The 22,905-nt window shown below is 40.5% G+C and overlaps 1 protein-coding gene across 4 annotated transcripts in view; it reads right to left on the bottom strand.

The window, feature by feature from the left end:
* Positions 1-22,905, bottom strand: part of crppa (CDP-L-ribitol pyrophosphorylase A) — a 60,187-nt gene that overhangs the window by 922 nt on the left and 36,360 nt on the right. For 2 of the 4 annotated variants that reach the window (XM_026184233.1, XM_026184236.1), the window contains exon 9: positions 22,181-22,306. In XM_026184233.1, the coding sequence (XP_026040018.1) occupies positions 22,181-22,306 (126 nt within the window). Of the gene's footprint in view, positions 1-10,582; positions 11,722-19,424; positions 20,681-22,180; positions 22,307-22,905 lie in introns of those variants that run through there. The other 2 variants (XM_026184235.1, XM_026184234.1) reach the window with 2 other exon arrangements.

Below are 22,905 nucleotides of genomic sequence, written 5' to 3'. Positions count from 1 at the left end.
CCAGAAGCACCCAGTGAGCATTAGCAGCCAATTCAAAACAGTTGGAAACAATGTTCAAGCACACCCATGTTGTTCCACTTGCAGTAATGACAAAAGAAAGAAACAGATCTGTTAGTTGGATTTGTAACATCAGTGGCTTGGCTGTGCTCTGCTCTACACAGACACGAGTGACAAATTCGATGTTTAAAATTTACACGCACGCTTTCCACAAGAATTCCCCTAACGAGAGAAAAATCTAAACACGGCATGAAGTGCGTGGTATTCTGAATTCACCACTTTAATTTGATATTAACAATCGCAAATTCTGGTGGTGGATTTTCTCGACTAGCGTGTCAGTTTCACAGCTTGTTCAATCAACAGCCGAAAGCAATTTTCAAAAAAGGGCGAAAAGATCAGAACGGAACAGAAGTAAACCAGTTTCTTTTTTCAGAAATGTGGTCAAGCTCTCTTAATGTGAACCGATAAGATCTCCTTTGATATTTATGGTGCATGATATTGGACAGATCTGCAGTAAACCACACGTTCAGACAAAAGGAGACCAGTTTGGCCCTTTAAGGCGGGCTCCACTGTTGTGGTTGTTTTGCTTTCGTGATTCCTCTCGTCTGTATCTGTTTCTTTTTTCTATGCAGACCGCCTGCGCAATGCACTTTAAATGGTTCTCACTCCCCTGATTTCATTCCTTTTAGGCTGCATTGACTCCCTACTTTGATTTAGTTTCTTGATGACGTCAGTGAGTGACCTGTTTTCCATTTTTTCAAAGGGAATGGAGTTCAAGGAGCTTCGCTTTTTTAAAACCATGGCTTGTTTCCTTACACAGATTTATGCTTCATGCTCAACCTGCCCTTTTTCATATAGAAACTGTGGACTTCATTATGGCTTTTGATGTAGCTGATGTAGCATTAAGCATTAAAGACAAATGTGCAACAACACGCAGCAAAGAGTATACTCAGAACACAAAACAGCACACACAGAGAGAGAAAAAGAAAAGCAAAGGTCTGGAAAAGATTAAATTTTTGTAATGCAGTAAAATGTTTTCTACTCAAACACCAAAAAACATTCATGTTTTTTGTTTGCTACAGCACCTGCAGCTTATGGCTAAAAACCACCTCCTTCATATTGCGCAGCTCGCCCTCGTGCTGACAAATCAGCACTGAACTGTTGAGGCTGGGGGTGGAGGCACACGTCAAGACCCCAAAGGATCCAGTGTTTCCCAGCAGATAATTAGACTGTAATGAGATCTTTCAGCTCCTCACTTTAGGGACTGCCACTGCCTTAGTTTCACCAACATTATCTCAAGCGTCACCTCCTGTCACACTAATGCTTTGCATTAATCTTCTCTGTTGTCTTCCTCTTTTCTTTGCATGAAGCTTTTTTGAATTTTTTAACTATTGCCACCATCTATAAACCATGCATCATCCTCTACCTTGACTACCTCTTCTCCTTGCATCTTCACCTTTCCAACTGTACTTTGTCTTGCTTCTACTTTTGTTCCTCTTCTCTCCATTGCATACCTTCAACCTACATACACCATGTTACCATGAGTTGAACAAAGAACAAGATGGCTGCTAGGGTGCAGACACACGGCTTGGCAGGTCCTGTGCGTTTGCCAAAAAACCCACCTAAAAAACCATCTAAAAACCCCTGGATCTTGACATCAACTTGTCTTTTTGTTTTTATACATTTTTATCTTCTGTGGAGTTCGACATGTCCAAGAAAGCTGGATAATTATACCACTTTCCCAGCCAAATGGAGTCAACATCTTTTGTTCACAAGATTCTTGGATTTTGGTCATGCCAGACCACCCCCAGGTAAACATGAACAATCAGATATACCACAACTGTCGCTGGAGATTCTGAAACTTGTTCTGATGCTACTTTTGGCTGGTGATATAGAACTAAATCCTGGACCTAATTCAAACATCAGTGATTTGGACTGGCTACAACTAATTAGCCTAGTTAGCCTAGGCCTGCCTGGGCCTCCATTTCAGCTAGCTGGGCTTTCACCTCAGTTACTCGGGCCTCCACCTCGGCTGCCAGGGCTTACACCTCGGCTGCCTGGGCTTACACTTCAGCTGCCTGGGCCTCCACCTCGGCTGCCTGGGCTTACACCTCAGCTGCCTGGGCCTCCATTTCAGCTGCCTGGGCCTCCATTTCAGCTAGCTGGGCTTTCACCTCAGTTACTCGGGCCTCCACCTCGGCTGCCAGGGCTTACACCTCGGCTGCCAGGGCTTACACTTCAGCTGCCAGGGCTTACACCTCGGCTGCCAGGGCTTACACCTCGGCTGCCAGGGCTTACACTTCAGCTGCCTGGGCCTCCACCTCGGCTGCCTAGACATACACCTCAGCTGCCTGGGCCTCCATTTCAGCTGCCTGGGCCTCCATTTCAGCTGCCTGGGCCTCCATTTCAGCTAGCTGGGCTTTCACCTCAGTTGCTCGGGCCTCCACCTCGGCTGCCAGGGCTTACGCCTCAGCTGCCTGGGCCTCCACCTCAGCTGCCTGGGCCTCCATTTCAGCTTCCTGGGCCTACATTTCAGCTGCCTGGGCCTCCACTTCAGCTGCCTGGGCCTCCACCTCAGCTGCCTGGGCCTCCACCTCAGCTGCCTGGGCCTCCACCTCAGCTGCCTGGGCCTCCACCTCAGCTGCCTGGGCCTCCACCTCAGCTGCCTGGGCCTACATTTCAGCTGCCTGGGCTTCCACCTCAGCTGCTCGGACCTCCACCTAGGCTGTCTGTCTTGGCTCACAAGTTCTTCTCCTGAGTCTGCGGTTGTCTTTCCAGAGTACACAGTATTCAGAAGGGATAGAATTGGAACAAGAGGAGGAGGAATACTTGTGTATGTAAAATAAACACCTGGATTGCTCTTTACTTAGTTCACCAATAGATGTCGAAATAGAACATATTTCTGTTAAAATCACTCTTTCCCCAGAAATGTCATTTACGTTGATCTGTTTATATCGCCCTCCTTCAGCAAAGAATATTTTTTATGAACAACTACAGATATTAGGAACAGACCAAGGAACTGATCGTGGACTTCAGGAAGACCAGGAAACACTTGACCCCTGTTTCAATCCAGGGGGTCAGTGTTGACATTGTGGAGGACTATAAATACCTTGGAGTACACATTGACAATAAACTGGACTGGGCTAAAAACACCACAGCACTTTACAGGAAGGGCCAGAGTCGTCTCTATTTTTTGAGGCGACTGAGGTCCTTCAACATCTGCCAGAAAATGCTGAGGATTTTCTATGAGTCTGTGGTGGCCAGTGCGATCCTCTATGCTGTTGCATGCTGGGGGAGCAGGCTGAGGGTCGCAGATGCCAACAGACTTAATAAACTGATCCGTAAGGCCAGCAATGTTGTGGGGATGGAGCTGGACTCCCTCAAGGTGGTGTCGGAGAGGCGGATGCTGTCCAAGATAAAGACAATGTTGGATAACACCTCCCACCCACTCCATGACATGTTGGTCAGTCACAGGAGCACGTTCAGTGAGAGACTGAGATTACCGAAAAGCACCACTGAACGACACAGGAAATCATTCCTGCCTGTGGCCATCTCCCTGTACAACGCATCCACTTAACACACTGTTTGCTGCTACAACTACACATGTTTCTTTTCCAAATATTTATTTATAAGTGACTTATGTATGTATGTATGTATATATATGTATATATTGTACTATTCTTAGTTAGCGTATTGTCTGTAACAAAAAATAATTTCCCCCAGGGATCAATAAAGTATTCTGATTCTGATTCTGATATTACTTAAATATCATGCTATAAATAATAAGTCTAATGAAATAATTGTAATGGGAGATTTTAATGTCAACTGGGACTGTGAAAAGGACAGAAAAACACTCAAGGACATAATGGAGACTTTGAACTTTACTCAACACATTGAACAACCCACAAGAATAACAAGACACTCTAAAACTAAAATAGATCTGGTTTTCAGTAATAAGCCCGAGCGAATTATTAAATCTTATAATTTTATCACTGGTATTTCAGACCACAATTTTATATTATTTTCTAGAAAACTTATAAAATCACAGGTTAAGAATGACTTTCAAAGTTCATCTAATAGGAGATCCTTTTATGAATTCATACCAAGAAGTCAGCGACAAAATGTAGCAGAAGCATTAGCATCAGTTAACTGGGAGCCTTTATTGTGTAGTGATGATCCACAATTCTGCAGCAGTCACTTCACTGACATTGTCAAGGATGTTATATCAACATACTCCATTAGAGCTCGACAAAAAATAAAGACAACATCTAATTTGCCCTGGTTAAACAAAGAGTGCAAGAATTTAATGAAAACAAGAGATCAATTACTAAAGCAGTTCCTGAAAACAGGTCTAACTCTGGATAGACAGAGATTTACTTCAATGCGGAATAAAGTAACAAGAAGTTTGAGACAGGCCAAAGCAAAATTTTTTATAAATATAATTGAAAGAGCCAAAGGTAATGGTAAAATTATCTGGCAACACTTAAATAAATTACTTGGCCGTCATTCAAACAAAAGTAAAAACACAATTGAACTTTATGTAAATAACTCTATTGTTAGAGAGCCTCTATCTATTGCCAGTAACTTAAACACTTTCTTTATTTCATCTGTTAAGGAGATCAGTCAGAGCTTTGACTCAGTCATATGCTCTGATAATGTGAATGATGTTGGTCAAAATTTGTTCACCATCACTCATATTTCAGACACTGAAGTTGCTAAACTAATTACAGGTTTAAAACAATCAAAAGCACTTGATGTATATGGTATTAACACAAACTTCCTAAAGGAACATATGGATTTTCTTGTACGTCCAACAACTCATGTTTTGAATATGTCCTTCAAACACTCCATTGTTCCAACAGATTGGAAAATTGCTGCAGTTACACCAATTTTCAAAGCAGGTGTGAAGACTGACATGGCTAATTATCGCCCCATAAGCATACTCCCGGTCGTATCTAAAATAGCTGAGAAGTGGGTGGTTAAACTCCTCACTGCTCACCTAGAAAACAACCAACCCTCATTACATCCATTGCAGTTTGGCTTTCGGGCACATCACTCCACAGATACTGCCCTGTGTATGTTAGTGGAGAACTTGAAGAGCTTGCTGGACAAGAGTCCCTGTGTTGGAGCTGTATTTTTAGATCTGAGGAAGGCTTTCGACTCTGTAAACCATCAGATATTGTTATCCAGATTGACTCGGTTTAATATCTCCAGTCAGGCTCTTCAGTGGTTTGCCTCATATCTCTCACACAGGAAACAGTGTGTGGTGTTGGATGGGGTTAAATCTCCATATTTAGACTGTGATACAGGGGTTCCTCAAGGATCTGTTCTTGGGCCCTTATTGTTCTCTCTTTTTATCAATAACTTACCTGAAGTCTGTCCAAATATATTTACTCAAATGTATGCAGATGATGCAGTTATATATACGCAAGCAAATAGTGTCCAGCAGGTGGCAAAAGATCTTACAGCTGCTTTAGCATTAATGCATAGCTGGCTGGAGGACTCATGCCTAATGTTGAACACCTCAAAAACTGTCGGTATGCATTTTTCAAAACGCCCCTTAAACTTGAAGCAGTCAAACATATTCCTGGATGGAGTAGAGCTTGAATTAGCTCCAGAATTTAAATATCTTGGGGTCATTCTAGACCCAACATTGTCCTTCAAGAGTCACATAAATAAAGTGTCCCAGGTACTTAAATTAAATAATCGAAATTTTAATCATATACGTAATAATTTAAATATGAATGTTGCAAAAACTTATTTTTACTCAATGATCATCTCTCATATGGACTATTGTTTGACGTCCTGGTCACTTGCTTGTCCAACAAGACTTAAAACTATTGAAAACATTTATAAAAGAAGTTTAAAACTACTTGACAAAAAACCGACTTCCCACCACCACTGTCATGTGTTAAAAAAACATAAATTACTGAACTTCAATAACTTAGTGAAACTTAAAAGAGTGAGTTTAATATATAAAGTCTTACACTCCCTTGCTCCACCACCACTAAAGCAGTTCATTAGGCATAAAGAAAGCTCAGACAGGACCACTCGAGCTACAATCCGAGGAGACTTGTTTATACCCCACAGACGGACAGCATTTGGGCAGAACGTCCTTTCTGTCCAGGGTGGCCATCTGTGGAACAGTCTTCCTCAACCCATTAGAGAATGCTCGACATTCAATTTGTTTAAGGCAAAGGTTAAAAACTGGTTATGGACAAATCAAGTGTGTGATCATGTATAAGTTGTATAGTTTTAATGTTTTATTTGGGAACAGAATGGTGTGTATGTGTAAGTTTGGTGATGGAGTTTTTTATTATGAATGAATGATGAATTTTTATGAATTATTATGTCTATTTTTATGCTTAAGGACAACAGATGGAAATTAGCCCTTGGCTATAATCTGGTATGTTTACATTCATGTAATTTTTTTTTTTTTTTTACATTTATGTTCATTAAACTGCACTGTCCTAAATAAATAAATAAATAAATAAACCCCTCCATGTTCTCTTCCACCTGCTCAGATCACAATGTTGTCTGTGAACATCATAGTCCACAGAAACTCCTACCTGTCCTCAACTGTTCACCTGTCCATCACCATCGCAAAGGAGCTCAGAGCAGATCCCTGATCGAATCCTACTCCCACTTTAAACCCATCTGTCACTCCTACTGCACACTTCACCACTGTCTTACTGTGACTTCCTTGTGCAGTATCACAGTTCCTCACTTGGCACCCTATTATCTGTGCAATTGATTCTGACCATCTCTATACCTCTCAAATACATATCAGATCCATCTATCACTGCTTATCTGGGTTTAGGGGCAGCAGTCTAAGCAGAGACATCCAGACCTTCCGCTTTCCGGCCACCTCCTCCAGCACATTTAGGGGGACACAAAGGCACTTCTGAGCCAGCTGAAAGCATATCCTGGGGGTGTCTCAGGTCCTCTTCCTGGAAAGGACACGACTGGAACATCTCAAATACTCGGAGGTGCCCAGGAAGCTCTGAGTCCCAAATGGCCAGCTCCTCATCCCATCTCTGAGCCCAGACACCCATAGGAGGAGGCTAATTTCCAATGCTTGTATCCACAATCGTATTCTTTCTGACACTACCGCGAGGTGAGTGTAGGAGCAGAGCCCAACCAATGAATCGACTGTTTTGCGTTCGCGCTCAGGTCTTTCTTCACCGCTACAGAGTCCACATCATTGCTGACACTGCACCAATCCATCAGTCGATCTCCTGCTTCACTTTCCTCTCACTCATGAACAAGACCCGGTGATACTTAAACTCCTCCAGCTGTGGCAGTAAATTTGTTTTTGGCCTGAAGTGGGCACATCGAACTCACAGAGATTGCAATAAGAAGACATTGTGAGATATCGCCTGGATGTTCCCAAGAAAATATCAGAGACTATACTGGGTCCAGATGTTCTTCTTAATCCTGGTACTCAACTCATGCATAGTGCAGAGGGAATTTTCTGCCTTGACAGAGGTATGCAACCCTTGTTATAATAAGTAATCACTAGCTCAGCCCTTCAACCTTTAGTTACTGTCTGTAAAGCTTTCCAAAACATTGCACATATTTGCAATGTTTGCGGTGGAAGACATACCACCAAAAGCTATATAATCCACTCAACATATTGTCACTTAGAAACCCACCATGCTTTGTTCAGGAAGTCTTTATCATTATTCCCACTTTCGCTTGTCTTGTTTAAGATCCAAAAACAAACCTATCAAAGTGCAATACTGTCAGACAAAAAGAATGGTCAAACCTACAATGCAGAATCCAGGTTTTAGTAATGGCAAATTATCCCTTACAACAGATTTGAATCAGACTTGCAGTATTTCAGCAAAATAACACCAACCAGGCTGACAGCTATTCTCCTGGGTCTGCAGCCGCTTTCATCAGCCAACTCTCAAAATGAAGGGTTTCTTAGAAAGGAATAAAAACATTTAGGAGGGCTTTTCACAAAGCTTTTAATTTTCTAACACCCACATAGAGGAAAATAAAAATATATTAAAAATATATCCTGCTAAAATGACAAATCATCTGTGATTTGTGATCTGGAACATCCTGTTTAGCACATATTTGGACCTGGCTTCTAAATACATTTAGTATTACAGATTGGTGTCGGCAGTTTAACGCATCTGGAGCAGAAAATAAGCTTTCTGTCACTCTGTCCTTTCTTGACCTTAAAGCCTAGCTCCACTAGCCAGCTTGTGCAGGGCCTGGATGGGAGTGCAACGAGGTGTGAGAGCGATGAGCGTGGAATTGGGCCTGACCGTGGTTAAAGGGAGCAAGAAAACCTGGGATCCAGAGCTCCTAGAGCACTCCTCAATAATCAGAACCAGCAGGAGGAGGAATCAGATGACATTGATTTTCCACACCAAGAAACTGAAGGGGGAACTGAGGTATTGGAGTACAGATCACCAATTTTAGCTTCATTGATTAAAGTAACATAGGTGAAATGGAAGAAAATAAATAAATAATATATGGAATTAAAATATGATGAATGGGCTCCAGAGCCATTCTGTCATATGCCACCGCTTCTTAGTATGCCTTTTGATTTTTCTGAGGAATAAGATCAAGGGTGCCATTTTTCTTTATCGTGTACCCAAGCCATTCTTCTGTGGTTTAATCAATGGTACAATGAAACGAGGAGATTGGGCAGTACATCTGTAAGCAGTCAACAGAATGTGGCTGATAGCACAAAGTTACTCATATAGACTAAGGAATATGCACTGGTTCATCAGTGCGAGAAACCGAAAGTTTTGGTAAATGTGATTGCGTCTTTTCATTGTTTATTAGATGAAAGCATTCCTTCAGTTGTTATCTAAAACCAATTACATGTTCACACGGAAGGTTTTTGAAATGCTACATGTGTTTGGATGATCTGAAATACTGTGGGTATGATAAATGTGATGAGCACGATTATCAGCTGATTACCACCCAAGTGTACGGGACGAGGACCCTGGGAAAGTAGCAAGAATGCCGGGTGTCTCTTTGCAAATGGAAGACAGCTACGGCTATTAAACCACAACTAATCGCTCAATTATAGAAGTCTGTCTTCTAATAGACAAGCAAAAAAAACCCCAAACATTTTAATTTGAACACAAAAACACACAGAAAAAAATAAAGATCACCAAGGAGGATCAAAGTTTTAAGCCTGCCTAAGACCCAGTGCTGAATTATTTCCACTCCAGATATGCAGCCTTTGAAATATGAATCACGCTTCATAAAACATCATTATTAAATCCAGTAGTTTTCTTGCACAGTGGAACACAAATACGACTTTAGCTCTTCACTGACTCGTGGCACAGCTTTAAGTAGTCACAACTGCCACTCAGGCTTCAAATGCGGTTGAGGAAAAGGCATAAGAAAAAGGGTAGAATTACTTACTACAACAACAAACTCCAAGCCCTCAGAGACATTTGCATATTAAACTGCTTTCAGGCTGAAATCTATATGACTTAAGTGTGAGGAACTTGCAAACTGATGGAAGAGCCGCAGTTTACTCCAGCAAGTAGATTTTCTTGACATACAAGAGCTGGTATGTCTGTTTAGCTGCCGCTGGCGGGGGTGCCACAGCTCGTGTCTCCTCTTTCCACTGTGGACCATACAGGATGAATAAAGCAGCTCACTGGCTCATTGTTATGGGCACGCAAACATCCATGAGAGGGATTACATGTGTTGGGACAGATGCCTACAGAAGACTGAACACATGCACAGACCGCATAGACACTTTAGTGTGCATGAGCCTATGCATGCGCCCACATACACACACACTAGGAGGTGGAATGTGATCCTGGAGGATTTGCATGTCTCCAGATCTTCATCATCATCAGAACCCATGTCCTCCAGCGTTGACTGAGATGGTTTTCCACTGTTTCAGACCCGGCCTCTCCAGTCGTATGTAGATGAATAAACCAGTTAACTCGAAGCTGAATTTTTCTCACTGTGGCAGAGCTGAGATAAACAGACTGGGAGTGGGCATTTGGACTGACATGAGATGAAACCTCAAGCCAAAGCATAACTGAGCCCCCGTGAGACGAAACCCACAAGCAAATTAGTTTGATTGATGGTCCTTTATGAGCTAATAGGCACTCCTCACCTGTTTACAATGTGGAATTAATCATCAGATGTTCCAAAGGCAGGCCAAAGTCTAAGTGCAGACAGCAGGAGGGTATTTTATTTTATTTTAAAAGGGCTGGATTTTACGAGATTCACTTTATTATTATTATTCGTGAGGGAACCTCACTTTCCACTTCATAATGATTAACTGCCACAAATCCTCACTTAAAGCCAAAAGTATCATCATTTATTCACATTAGTGGAAGGACGATCGCTAGTGTATGTCATATTAAATAGGAAAGCAACACATTTACATTTTGAAACACTTTTTCCCCCCAACACTGTCTGCTACATCCATTAGTGACACGTCCAATCTCTCGGTGGCCAAAATGGCATTCATGTAGTTTTTCTTCACAGATTTTATATTTTAGAACAGAGAGAAAACAATATATGAACTGGTATCAAGGGGAAAATACCACTGGATACAAACCACAGCTGGAGAGAGTTGTGGAGAGCTTAAGGGTTTTCTTTTAATTTTTAGGCTTGTGCTACAAAAACGCGGATTTCAGCTGCGGCAAGCAGGCCCATTAGAAAATTAAGTTACAGCTTTGTTTTGACACATAAACAATGCGATCTACTGTATAATCCTATGACGGTGCAGTAACTAAAGGGAAAATGTTCCCAATCATTCCCATGTGTACAAATGCAACACATGCAACAGGCCTGTTATTCCACACGGCAACCGCAAGTTTACAGAATGGAACTTCAATCATTAGCTTCTATTTTTGCTTACTGTTTGAAGGAAAGATTTTGACAAGTCGTGAGGTGACAGGTCTTTGAAATACATGGGGAAGAATGGGGGAGGAGAGCATCAGTGGACCACACAATAAGCGATCCTCAAACTCTCTACTTCTAAATGCCACTGATGCAATCAACCTTTCCATCTTAAAGAGCACGCAGCGGCACTTCTGCCACACAAGAAGGGCCAGCTTTGATGCAGAAAGGTTTCAGGCAATTAGGGCTTTTAGCTGTGATAATTTGCACATCTCTGTCATTCTCATGAGAACCTGGGCCCTCTGGTCCACTCATATTCCCTTTATAAAATGCCAAGAACCAGGTCCTAATATAAAAACAGCTTATGGAAAGGCTTGGCACTGACCCCAAGCTAAGAGAACTGGAAAGAGTTGTTAGAGTCACACTAGCTACCATAGCTAAAGTGGCCAAGAACATCAGGAGAGTTTTTATCACCTCTTTTCATCATCCTAATATTTTACTGTCTCTGCATTTTTCTCTGTGACATAAAAGTGCTGTAGTACAAACGGCTGTAGGATCCACTTGAGGGCAGTATCATTACTGGCATTGTGGCCAGACAGCGTTCTCCACTCTGGGAGTCTTAAAAGTCAAAACCATCACCTAATGTGAGCCTCGGTGAGCAATGCTCTTTAATAGAAGTCATTTCTCAGGAAAACTCTTCCCAAACGACCTGCCTTACTGAATCCCAGTGATATAATACTGCTAAAAACACCCAGTGCTTTTAACACAGAGAGGATAGTGTTTCAGGGCTTCTGACAGCTCGTCCCTGAGTGGGTATTGTGGTCCTCTTGCTCTCCCTCCTCTCCGTGTATCATTGAAGACAGGCAGTAGCTAGGGGCTAAACTGAGAAAGGAGAGGGGGATAACAGGTTCAATTACTGGTCAGTCTGATTAGAGCCCTGAATGTTACACCACCAATGTCCTGTAGAGATTCATTGATGTAATCAGGAGCTGTGGCAGAATGACTAACTCCCTCTACTGAAAGCAGCACCAAGCAATACACCAGTACAATACATTTTATCTTATTTTTTATTCTTTGGTGTCAAGTTAATTTTGGAAACTTTGGGATTTCTTTTCGGATATAATTTGACAAAAGTTTCTGTGGATTGGTTTAGTGGATTTGTTTAGCAGCATATAATTAGCGACACATTGAGCCAATAGACTGGTGGGTTATTGGGATTAAAAAAAGTAGATGTAGATGAGAATATTAAAACAGTTAAAACAGTAATAGTGAAGAACTGTGTTACAGAATTTGCATGAAGATTACAGAGCAGTTCAAGAAAAGAAATGTAATGGGAATGTGCACAAAGCAGGAAGAAAACTGAAACGTTTTGCCAAAATGGTAAACTTATATTCAGCTCTAGCTGGAGCATTAAGAGTACTTTTAGTCCAGGCATCAGTATTAAAATGTAGTTTTAGTGTAGTTTTAGGCTACACGTCATACTTTTTTTCTTCCATTTAAACTACTCCCTTTGTTTGATCAACATAACCCACAACAGAGAGTATTAAAAGTCCTGGCATCGTTTTTGCATTCTGTGCTTAAAAAAACAACATAAATCAATTATGAAGATTAATTTATTTTCTTGCACATAACATTTCAGATCCATGGTAAATTTGTGCTCTACAGGAAGTTAGAAATAATACATGGAAGTGATAGAAGAAAGAGCAAGGAAAGGAAATGTATATAATTGTGATCTGTACCAAGACGTGCAGTTTTATGTGAAAGCTAATGTTCAGTTTTGCTGCTTGGAGAAAAGATAGTAAATCTAACTGAAAGACAAAAACAAAATATGCAACGACAGGAGATAAGAAGAAAGGAAATAAAACTAAAAATAAAAGTATTTCATATCAGTAAACATACTTTCCAGATATGATAATGACGGGGATACTGACCGCAGCACATTATGGGACAAACGAACAGAGGCTCTATCTTCAATCTACTGAGATGGAATGAATAAAAGATGACCAATAACTGCCAAACTTCAGTCAGGCACTTGGATTAAAGTGACAGGAGACAGAGAAGAAAGAAAACGCTCACACACATACATCCAAATATTAGATTTAGATCCAAACAGTGCTAATATTTACTGCTGAGCTTCAGGTCTAAACAACTTTCAGAGTATATATCAGGCTTACACTGAAAGTTCAGCCATAAATTTAAAAGCCGTCTGTATCCAAGCTAAGAGACTGGGACCTAAAGCTGACAGAGATGACAGTGACATAAGTATTATTTCGTACTTCTCAGAGATGAAGCGTCTCTAGGGAGTGTGTTTTTATTGAATTTTGCTGAGGTATTTAGTGTTGCTGCCTGAATGTCTGTATTTTAGATATTCCCATCATTCCCATTCTGCCTCACTTCATCTGAAAGGGACTATAATGTAGGAAAATGAATAAGTCTGTATCCCGCCCTACTTTTGTGAGGCTTCCTCAGACTTTCCAAAAGTCCAAAAGAGCTGACAGGTTAAAAAAAAGAACTTTTGTCCTGATAACTGCCTTTTGAGATCACATTGAGAGAACAACTGCTGCCACACAACCTTTTCACGGTACACTGGAAAAGCTCTTTCAACAAGGGTTTCCAAAATATCCTGTCTAGGGGCATCCGTCGGGCAAACAAAGCAGTTTGTTAGTCATGTTCCATGTGCGACTTCTCCTTCTGTGTACCCTCCAGAGAAAAGGAAAACTCTGCTAAGAATGGGACACTGAGGTGGTCTGTATTTCCACCGGAGCCCTTCAGTGAGAACTTTTTGAACAAGCTCTGGTGAGAGATGACTTTGTTTGAATTGAACTCACCGAAAGACAGACCTCAAAACAGTGTGCAAGAACAATGGATCCTTAGTTGAGGAGGTATGAATGCATGAAGGCATGGGTGGGGAGTTATGAACTGGGACATACCAAATCCTCCGTGCGCTGAGAGAGAAGAACAAGCGCACACACACTCGCCACAGAAGCCTCATTTACTGATCACATTGTATCACTTACAGAAACCCAGGGAGGCTAAATACACTCCATATCGCAGGTCATCTGAGGTCAGCTGCAGGTGCAGGCAGATTTTAGAAAACAAGACATTTATTACTACCTGGGTTTTCAGCAGCATCCTGGCCAAGACTCGGTGCCCTCACTTCCATCGCTAATGCTAAACATGCAAACATAGGTGCAACACAATGTTTTTATACTCCTGTCAAAATACCAGTGTGCTGCAGACTAAACAACAGGGGGATGCTACCCATGTGGTTTGAGAGATGAAGAGTGAACAGAATTGCTACAAGAAACTGTTAAGAAAAATGTTTTTACACAAGGCTTCGTGAGAAAACTCTTGGAAAAACTCATTTTGCAGTTTTAACCAGGCAAATTCAACATGTCAGCTGTGGAAAATCGTCGGTTGGGCACATAGACTGTATATAGAGGATGGCTGCAGATCCAGAGACATAACATCATAGTTTGTGGATTTGCATTTTGATGCTTCAAATGGCCACTGTCATCTTGAGGCTTTGTAGCCAGAAGTGGCCGTATTTTGGTGAGTGGGTTCAGTGCTAGCACCAAGAAAACTGCATCAATTGACTTCATGGGTGCACACAGAGCTAGGCAATAAAACAATAACATAATTATCATGCAAAGGTCCTAGCAATATAAACATAAGTTGTACAATGTTGCAGTATATTTATCATATTTAACTTCTGACAGGAAAAAAATTAACCTTATGTTTATATATCAAATTAGGTTTAAAGGGGAACCTTTAGGGTTAACAGAAATAGTGATTTGATTTATACTGAGATACATATCGATATCAGTTTACATGAGAAAAAGTATTTTTTATTTTTCGGAGGAAAGCAATATGGATTTTAATCCTCGTTTCTAATTTTCCATAAGGACTGATGAGGACGGCCACATTTTTACCAACCTCTTGGGGCTTTCTGCTCTACTTTTTTTGGTCTGAACTTGTTACGTGGTGTTCTACAGCTATTTTCAACCATAAACAGCCACGCAAGCACGTGTGCCAAGGTCTCTGCAAATAAAAGCACGAGTAGAGTAAGAAGGTGAGTGGCACAAAAATAAACCTTGATGAGGTCCGTTAACTGAAAGCATAATTTCAGCAGAGCTGCACTTCCCCACCACATAACTGGAGGTAAACTGAAACCAGGACTACCGTGGGTGGTCAGAAAGGCCTAAAAACCAAGTGGCAAAACAAATATACATGTATGTTCGGCTCTTTCTCTGCGTGACTGAATGTTTACAAACTCATTGTGAAGAACTGGCTTAAACCGATCTTCCATAAGAATAAACTCTCTGTTTCAAATATATTCCCTCTTGGAATGTCATTTTCCAATTGTCTGCAAGATTCTCCCTGATTCAAGACACATCAACCCAAACACAACGCTGCTGGTCTTTTTAATCTATGAAATCAAAGCTGAGTAAACACCGCTTTGGTATGTCTAATTCTTTGAGCCAAACTCCAGCGGTCAAGTTTCACACATACCAACACACATCTGGAGCACTCAGCGTGGAAGATCAAGCTTGATATTCTGCACATGTCAAGGCAGTGAATGGCTCGACCCTAACTCTACAAATACATTACTAAGAGGGGAGTGATCCCAGGCTTCTGTCTTTATGGAGATGTCAGGATTCAACTGAGGGAGCCAAGTGCTCTCATCCACTTTTCCAGAAGGATCTTAAAGTAAAAACGACATAATTGTCAGAAGAAAGACAAGTACTTAGACAACAACAGGGGAAAAATTATGTGAAGGGGCAGGGTGGATACTGAACTTTTACTCTCTGAACCCACTGAAAGACCTGCCAAATGTGTCTCAGAAACATTTTGGTAACAATAAACAGATTTGTGTAATGCCACGTCATTTCTTATCTGTGTTGTTTTCTGCACTGTTTGGATTAAGTTATATGATGTTACTTAGTGTTTATTATTTTAACTCACAATTTATCTCTTATTTTCAACTGGACTAAAATATCAGAGGAGACTACTGCATGCAATCGTAGGTTATAATTGAATACATTTATTAACGTTCCAACAGAAAAATTAACACCAGACACCAGTCACATCTAACAGAAAGGTTAGCAGTGAGCGGAGACAGCAACCATCCTTGATTTCTCTTGACCCTAACAGCAGGCAAACACAGAGATGTCACGAAAAGAGCTTCACTTGTTTGTTTCTAATGTCTGGTGATCCACTTGCTTCTTCTTTTTTTAAACATCAGCTGTAGTTGCCATCCAGTTATTTCAGTAGGACTACTATTAGGCTGGTATTTGTACTAAAAAGTACCAGTAAGAACCAAAGTAGTTATAATAAAATTTGGTATATATTGTGATTTACTGATCTCTTAACTTTTCATCAAGTCAATTAGTCCTGGGTAGTATTATGGCATCTAGCATAGCAGGATTTTTAGAAAACAATTTTATCTTTAAAACCTTAAAAAAAAAACAACTTAGACACTGTTACTAATGGGCGAAAGTAGGAACGTTTGTGTAGTAAAACAACCCTGCACATTCCTGGCTACATTTACTTCATTTTTTTGACAAGCATAAATACCCTTGTTTGCATCGATCATCAATCATAATAGTTCCTAAACGCTTTGGCTTGATACCAGAGCCACTGCCGCCCCTCAGATTTATCTGAGGGGCAGCAGTGGCTCTGGCGGAATTTACCGGCAGTCATTCTTAAATGATTTTTTCTTTAAAAAATCATTTAAGAACGCAAAGATTTTGTGATATGTGGTTAGTAGAGATATCCAGTTCACTGAACTTGTTTCCTTTTATCCAATGCTCTGCATCGCCATGAAAAACCATTCTTTTATTCGGCACAGAATAACTGTTGGATTTAGGATGTGAAATAGTCAGGAGTGAGCTGAAAACACAGAGACAGCAGCCTTCCCTAATCTCCCCCCGACTTCAGCAGGAGTACAACTCCACGGGCGTCACAGCAAGATTTTCACTTGGTCGTGTACGGTTTCACCTGTCTGCCTTTCAGACCCAGATCTGAACAGGTAGAGGAGAATAGGCCTATAGAGTCCTCTTCTTTTCCTCTTCCCTCCCCTCCCTCTTCTCCTTTCTCTCCCTCTCTTTTCTTCCTGGCCGGCTAATCTCTTCTCAGGTTTAGGGTTCCCGGTTCGGGCTCTTTGAGGAGGAGGAAATATGGGGTTGGGTAAACATCAGGGCTCTCACTGCAGGGATTACAACACCCATATATCACTGAGACAACTCCCTTTTCAACAAATGACAAGTCACCAGGACCCTGTGCGAGAAAGGATCCAATGACACTTCCTATCAACACAGCAGACACCGATAGCATATACCGTCACCGTTTTCACAACATCGTGTTAGTTTATGAGGATCCGGTGTCTTCGCATTCTCAGCCAACGTCTTCAGATCGGTTTGAGGTTTTCACACATTGTTGCACCTGATGTTTGGCTTGTGGGCATCTTCAAAGAGGCAACAGCACAAACGGAAAAGAGCTCTAGAGAAGCTCTTTGATCCTTTCAGAGAGAGTGCTGTTCATTGCCCAAAGACTCCATTTCACTCTCTCCTGTTGACAAAGCGAAGTACCATGCATGGCAACGTGCTGCTGGATGCATTGTGCTTCAGCGGCTGGGTGTTATAAAGTAAAACCACAATCGGGCCTCATTTAAGAAAAACACACTTTTTATCCAAAAAGACATCACCGAAGGTCAATGAGGTGGATCAGTTTTCCAACCTCACTGGGACGAGCACAATTCCATGTGCTCATGCATTTTAGCTGTCAGAAGGTTAAAATTCAATTAGCCAAACAGCTTTTCTTTTCCAAAGCAGCGGGTGCGTCCAATAATTCCTCAGTGCGATGCATAATGAGAAGTGAGGGACACTTAAATGCACTCCCCAGTTGTGCTTTTCACTTGTGTGCAGTTGACAACGAGCAGTCATGTCAGAGTAAAGGATGAAATCATTTAGGGAGGAACAAAAGGCACCCAAAATTTATGGACGATTAACAATGATGCGTGTAAAAAATTGGAAAATAGACACTGTGGTGATGCTACACATGTTTTTACTATTGATGGCAAATTGAGAATAAAGCTACAACATCTTAAATTTATACAGCGTTGTTACGTTTTTTGTAAAGTGTTTATATAAATATTTTCACTGGAATGTGGCTCTAATATTCACATTTCTCACAGAACAGTATTCTGGTCAGCAGTATACAGCACCACGTTACTTTGTAGTAACATCCTAAAGGTTAAACTCCACTGAAGAGAAATTATAAGTAAACACATTCTCATAATGTACCTGTTCAGTTTTTCTATAATGAATCCTTGATATTTTCATTATTATTTTTAATTTTCAAAACCAGCATTAGTGTTTTAACACTATGTCCTTACAGATTGTTTACTTTAAAGGATTTTTTTGATACTCAATGATAATGCATTGAGGAAATTAATGACTGGTTGCGCCACAATTTTCTCCAACTAAACAAAAACAAAACTGAAGTAATAGTCTTTGGCGCCAAAGAAAAACGATTACAGGTCACCAAAGAACTTCAATCCATACATCTAAAAACCACAAACCAGGCGAGAAATTTGGGTGTAGTGATGGATGCAGACCTAAACTTAGAAAAACACATTAAGACAATAACAATATCAGCTTACTATCACCTCAAGAATATTTCAAGGATAAAAGATCTGATGTCTCAACAGGACCTGGAAAAACTAGTCCATGCATTCATTTTTAGTAGGCTTGATTACTGTAACAGCATCTTTACAGGTCTACCTAAAAAATCAGTCAGACAACTACAGCTCATTCAGAACTCTGCTGCTCGAGTCCTCACTAAGACCAAAAAAGTGGACCACATCAGTCCAGCTCTGAGGTCTTTACACTGGCTGCCTGTCCGTCAGAGGATAGACGTTAAAGTTCTGATGCTGGCCTATAAAGCTCTGAATGGTTTAGGACCAAAATACATCAGTGACCTCCTGACCCAGTATGAACCTTCCAGATCCCTCAGGTCATCTGGATCCGGTCTTTTATCAGTTCCCAGAGTCAGAACCAGACACGGAGAAGCTGCATTCAGCTTTTATGCTCCTTATATCTGGAACAAACTCCCAGAAAGCCTCAGATCAGCTGAAACACTCAGTTTATTTAAATCCAGGCTGAAGACTCACCTGTTCTCAGCTGCATTTGAATAAAGCACCAAATCCACACTTTTAAGCTTAAATTTCAAAACTTACACTAACTACTGATCTTATCTATTTCTGATTTTATCTGTTTTGATTTTATATACTGTTTTGTTTGTTTGTTTGTTAAGTGGGTTTAGAGCTCTGGGTAGCTCCCCAGCTGGGTCTAGACTGGGTCTAGAGAGTATTTTAAATTCAGGGAATTTAAAATAGAAAGTAGCTCGTCCACAGAAGGACTGGTAGCTCCCCTTACGATAAGGGTTCAGATCGCGCGAACAGGTGTGAAATGTGTGTGTTTAGTTAGTTTGTTTGTTTGCTTGTTTTAATCAATTTTAAATCATGCTTTTTATTTGTTTTTGTTTCTAATGTCTCTGTAAAGCACTTTGAATCACCTTGTTGTTGAATTGTGCTATACAAATAAATTTGCCTTGCCTTGCCTTGCCTTACTAATTGCAGTATTAGCCTGGCTAATTATCAAGTAAGTAAAACTCAAATTTTTGCATAGAATAAAGAAACGTGTTGACCTATGAACTTAGACTTTGCACTTTGAGCTTTAGAGTTTAGTCATATTTCTACTATTAGGTAAGCTAAGCTAACCTACTCCTGGCTGTAGTTTTAGACTGAACACACCCCTTGTGCTGATCTTCTTTCAGTAAGACAACAAGGAGGCAAAATTAAAATGAAGTAAATTAGTGGTTTTTAGACACCAAAATGAGCCCAAACCTTAAAACAACAGGTCAGCAAAAAAGCATCAGCAGTTTTGTAGTTTTTTCCCCTCCGTGTATATATGATTTTTTTTACACAATAATTTATTCTGGTTGATTTGCTGTCCCCTAGAGCAGCTATCCATCTTCTCCAGGAACACCTCAGTGCTGATAATACAGGAGTATAATCCTTCATCATTACTGTTACACACATTAACAGTAGTCATAGTTCAAATTGTGACAGATTGTGTATCTGATTTGTACAACATGACCTCATAATACTGCACAGGAAAGCACCAATTGTGAAATTTTGGGTTGAAATCAATACGGATGTGTAAAAATAACAATTTGGACAGTGGCTGAAGAAATACTAATTTTGTTCATCTTAAAGATAATAAAGGACGAGACAAGTCTTTTGGGTCCTTATGTGATTTACTTTGGACATTTAATCAGCACATCAGCCCTACTTGCAATAAGCTGATTATTGGTTACTGGCAATAGTTTAATAAGCAAGATAACCTCCATCCAATCTTAGGATCCAGGACAGCCAGGCATTCTCTTAGCGAGATAGAATTTAGACCACTGAGTTGTTTTGTACAGAATGGAGGGAACTCTTTAGAAATTGCATGGTAGTGGTGAAATTTCTACACATACACAGAGTCATAAAAAGCAAAAAATGCACACTAACTATGTTTAATAATAGAGAGCAAGCTATCAAGTGTCACAGGGAAGATATATGTATAAAGCTGTAGACAGAGGCATAACTAAATGTTTGCAGTCTGCACTGGCTTCCCTTACAAAGACATTCTGAGAAATCCAAACAGGAAAACTTGACCTTTCTTTGCAAGGAACAGAAAATGCAATCCAGACCATGTTGTCATGGGGAAAACACAACATGTTCGTCTTCATGCGACCAAACTGTAGACATCATAATTCTCTGGATGACAAACTTCTGAAAATCATGGCAAAGATACTAACAATAGTTACATGTTCACTCATGTGAATTCATGCCACCCCAGCTTCTTTTTTAATGGCTCTGTTTATTTAAAGACTAATAATCCACGTGGAGCTAATGAATCTTTCACTAATATTAAAATCAAATTAACAGCAATGTTAATAGTGGTGTCTGCTTTCAGTCAAAGACATGCAGCAAACTTAGGTATAAAAGCAATATTCATATAAGGTGTACGGCTGATGGAGCGTGTGTTGGCAGGCATCGCCGCAAGTATGAATAAGGACATCTGGGAAGAATTATCCTCATTATAACAAAAAGCTATCAGTGATTTATAGGAGGTTGTATTCTGTTGTTCCACTATCTCATAACGATAAGAACTTTATCATGGCGAAATGCGCATTATCTCTGTCACTCCCTTTCCCTTTCCTCTTTTCTCTCTAAGGAGTTAAACAGGATGACTAATTAACAACTTTACTCTTCGCAATTCTCAGGAAAACCATGATATCCAACATCCGATAGTAGAATCAATCTCACATGTGGGGCAGCGACATTTTGCATGCCTCACTACCGAGAAAACAAAACATCTCTTTTTAATTAAACAACAGTCAAGACCTGATGCGACATACCATCTCACTGACCACAAACAAAACCAGCTCACCCATCACATTTTTCTTCTTCTTCTTTTTCCTCTCACCAATGTGAACAAACCCGACATGCTCAAACATCCTCTTGCCTGAGGCAAAGAGGTTTTTACCATTTATTTGTGAAGTGATGCAGCTGCCAATTTGTCAGGAACATGAATCACAACGAATGTCATATTTAAGGCCAATAACGCCATGAATATTCATTTAAATTGTCTTAGGTTTGCTTTACACATCTGGCCCAAAAACAGTGATTTGATTTGATGGCTTTAGTAGCATGAATCTTGATATTTCTCACTGTGGGGGAAGAATAATTTCTCCTTATATAATCCTGCAATAAGTAAGAAGTCAGATATGGATTTCAGATCAAGTCTGACAGTCACATCCATCCTAATGACTCCAGTACACATTTGGAGGGCCTTACATAGGATCCCCACATCAGGTTAACTGTTGTGACTTGGCCTACATGTACTTCATTCGAACTGCACAGTGCTTTGGACCTAAAGCACCTCTGCATATTTTTCATCCCTGTCATTCAGTTCAAAAAACAACTCATATAACAGAGGATTTAAAGTTTCTATCCATCCTCTTAGTCGCACTACTGGGCACATTTATTCCAATGCAAATGAGGATGTGTGTGCATCCTAAAATGTACAGATGGCTGATATAAGACAGCAACATTACCTGAAAGACAAAAAGTCAGACAAGACATTGGAACTACACAGTTAAAAATTACTTTTCCACTGCTTTAAATTTGGCCTTTCTTAGTTGTGCATTTCTCAATAACTCTTAAGTTCAATTTAAAAAGAAATAAAAGGAAGGAATGGAGAAGATGGAGAAAAGACAACACTCTTACCTTTGACTGTTTAAGCTGGATGCCATAGATGAGAATATTTCTGTGCTTGGCTGTTGAGGCCAACTCCGTGATTGCCGTGGGTGCTCTCTCGCTGACAGGGAGCTCATCAGTCCTGCTGAAGTGCACCTATCAAAACAAAGACCACCGCACCCAATCAGAAAACAACTGCCAATAAAGAATAGCAATTACGCCCCATTTTGGAGCAATTACAGGACATTGTTCAAGCAGTAGTTTAAACATGTTGCAGCTCAATAGGCTTATTTGTTTAGGGCTATGTTTGGGGAAGTTCGAGGAAGCATGAGCGTCTGCTTAGAGTAAACAGAGGTTGGTTGATACACAATCCTGTCTGAGGATATAATGACTCTTAATTGAGTTGTAAATCTTATGGACCTCTGGGGTTTATTTTCCTCAATTAGGGTAGCATAATCCAGATACAATGGTTCAGGTTACTGTGTCATCTCTATGAGCAGCTAAACTTTAGTCGATTTCCATAACCATACTGCTGACAGCAACTTAAATGGAGATTTATTCCTTTCAATTATTCTGTCACATATCGTAAAAAACTGCGACAGTGAGATGCAATAGTCAGGAGAATAGTTTCAAAAATGTCAAGACATCTGCTTTAAACGTACAATTATTGCACTCTCCTTGAATATCAATCAAATGTTGGTTGTCATCAGCTGAAGTTCCAACTTGAAAACTGATTATTCAGCACATTCGCAGGG

The sequence above is a fragment of the Astatotilapia calliptera genome, chromosome 11 (genome assembly GCF_900246225.1).
Source record: "Astatotilapia calliptera chromosome 11, fAstCal1.2, whole genome shotgun sequence".
NCBI classification, from domain to species: Eukaryota; Metazoa; Chordata; class Actinopteri; order Cichliformes; family Cichlidae; genus Astatotilapia; species Astatotilapia calliptera.
Note: the sequence above shows the minus strand (reverse complement) of the source record. Positions and strands in the feature narration are given on the sequence as shown.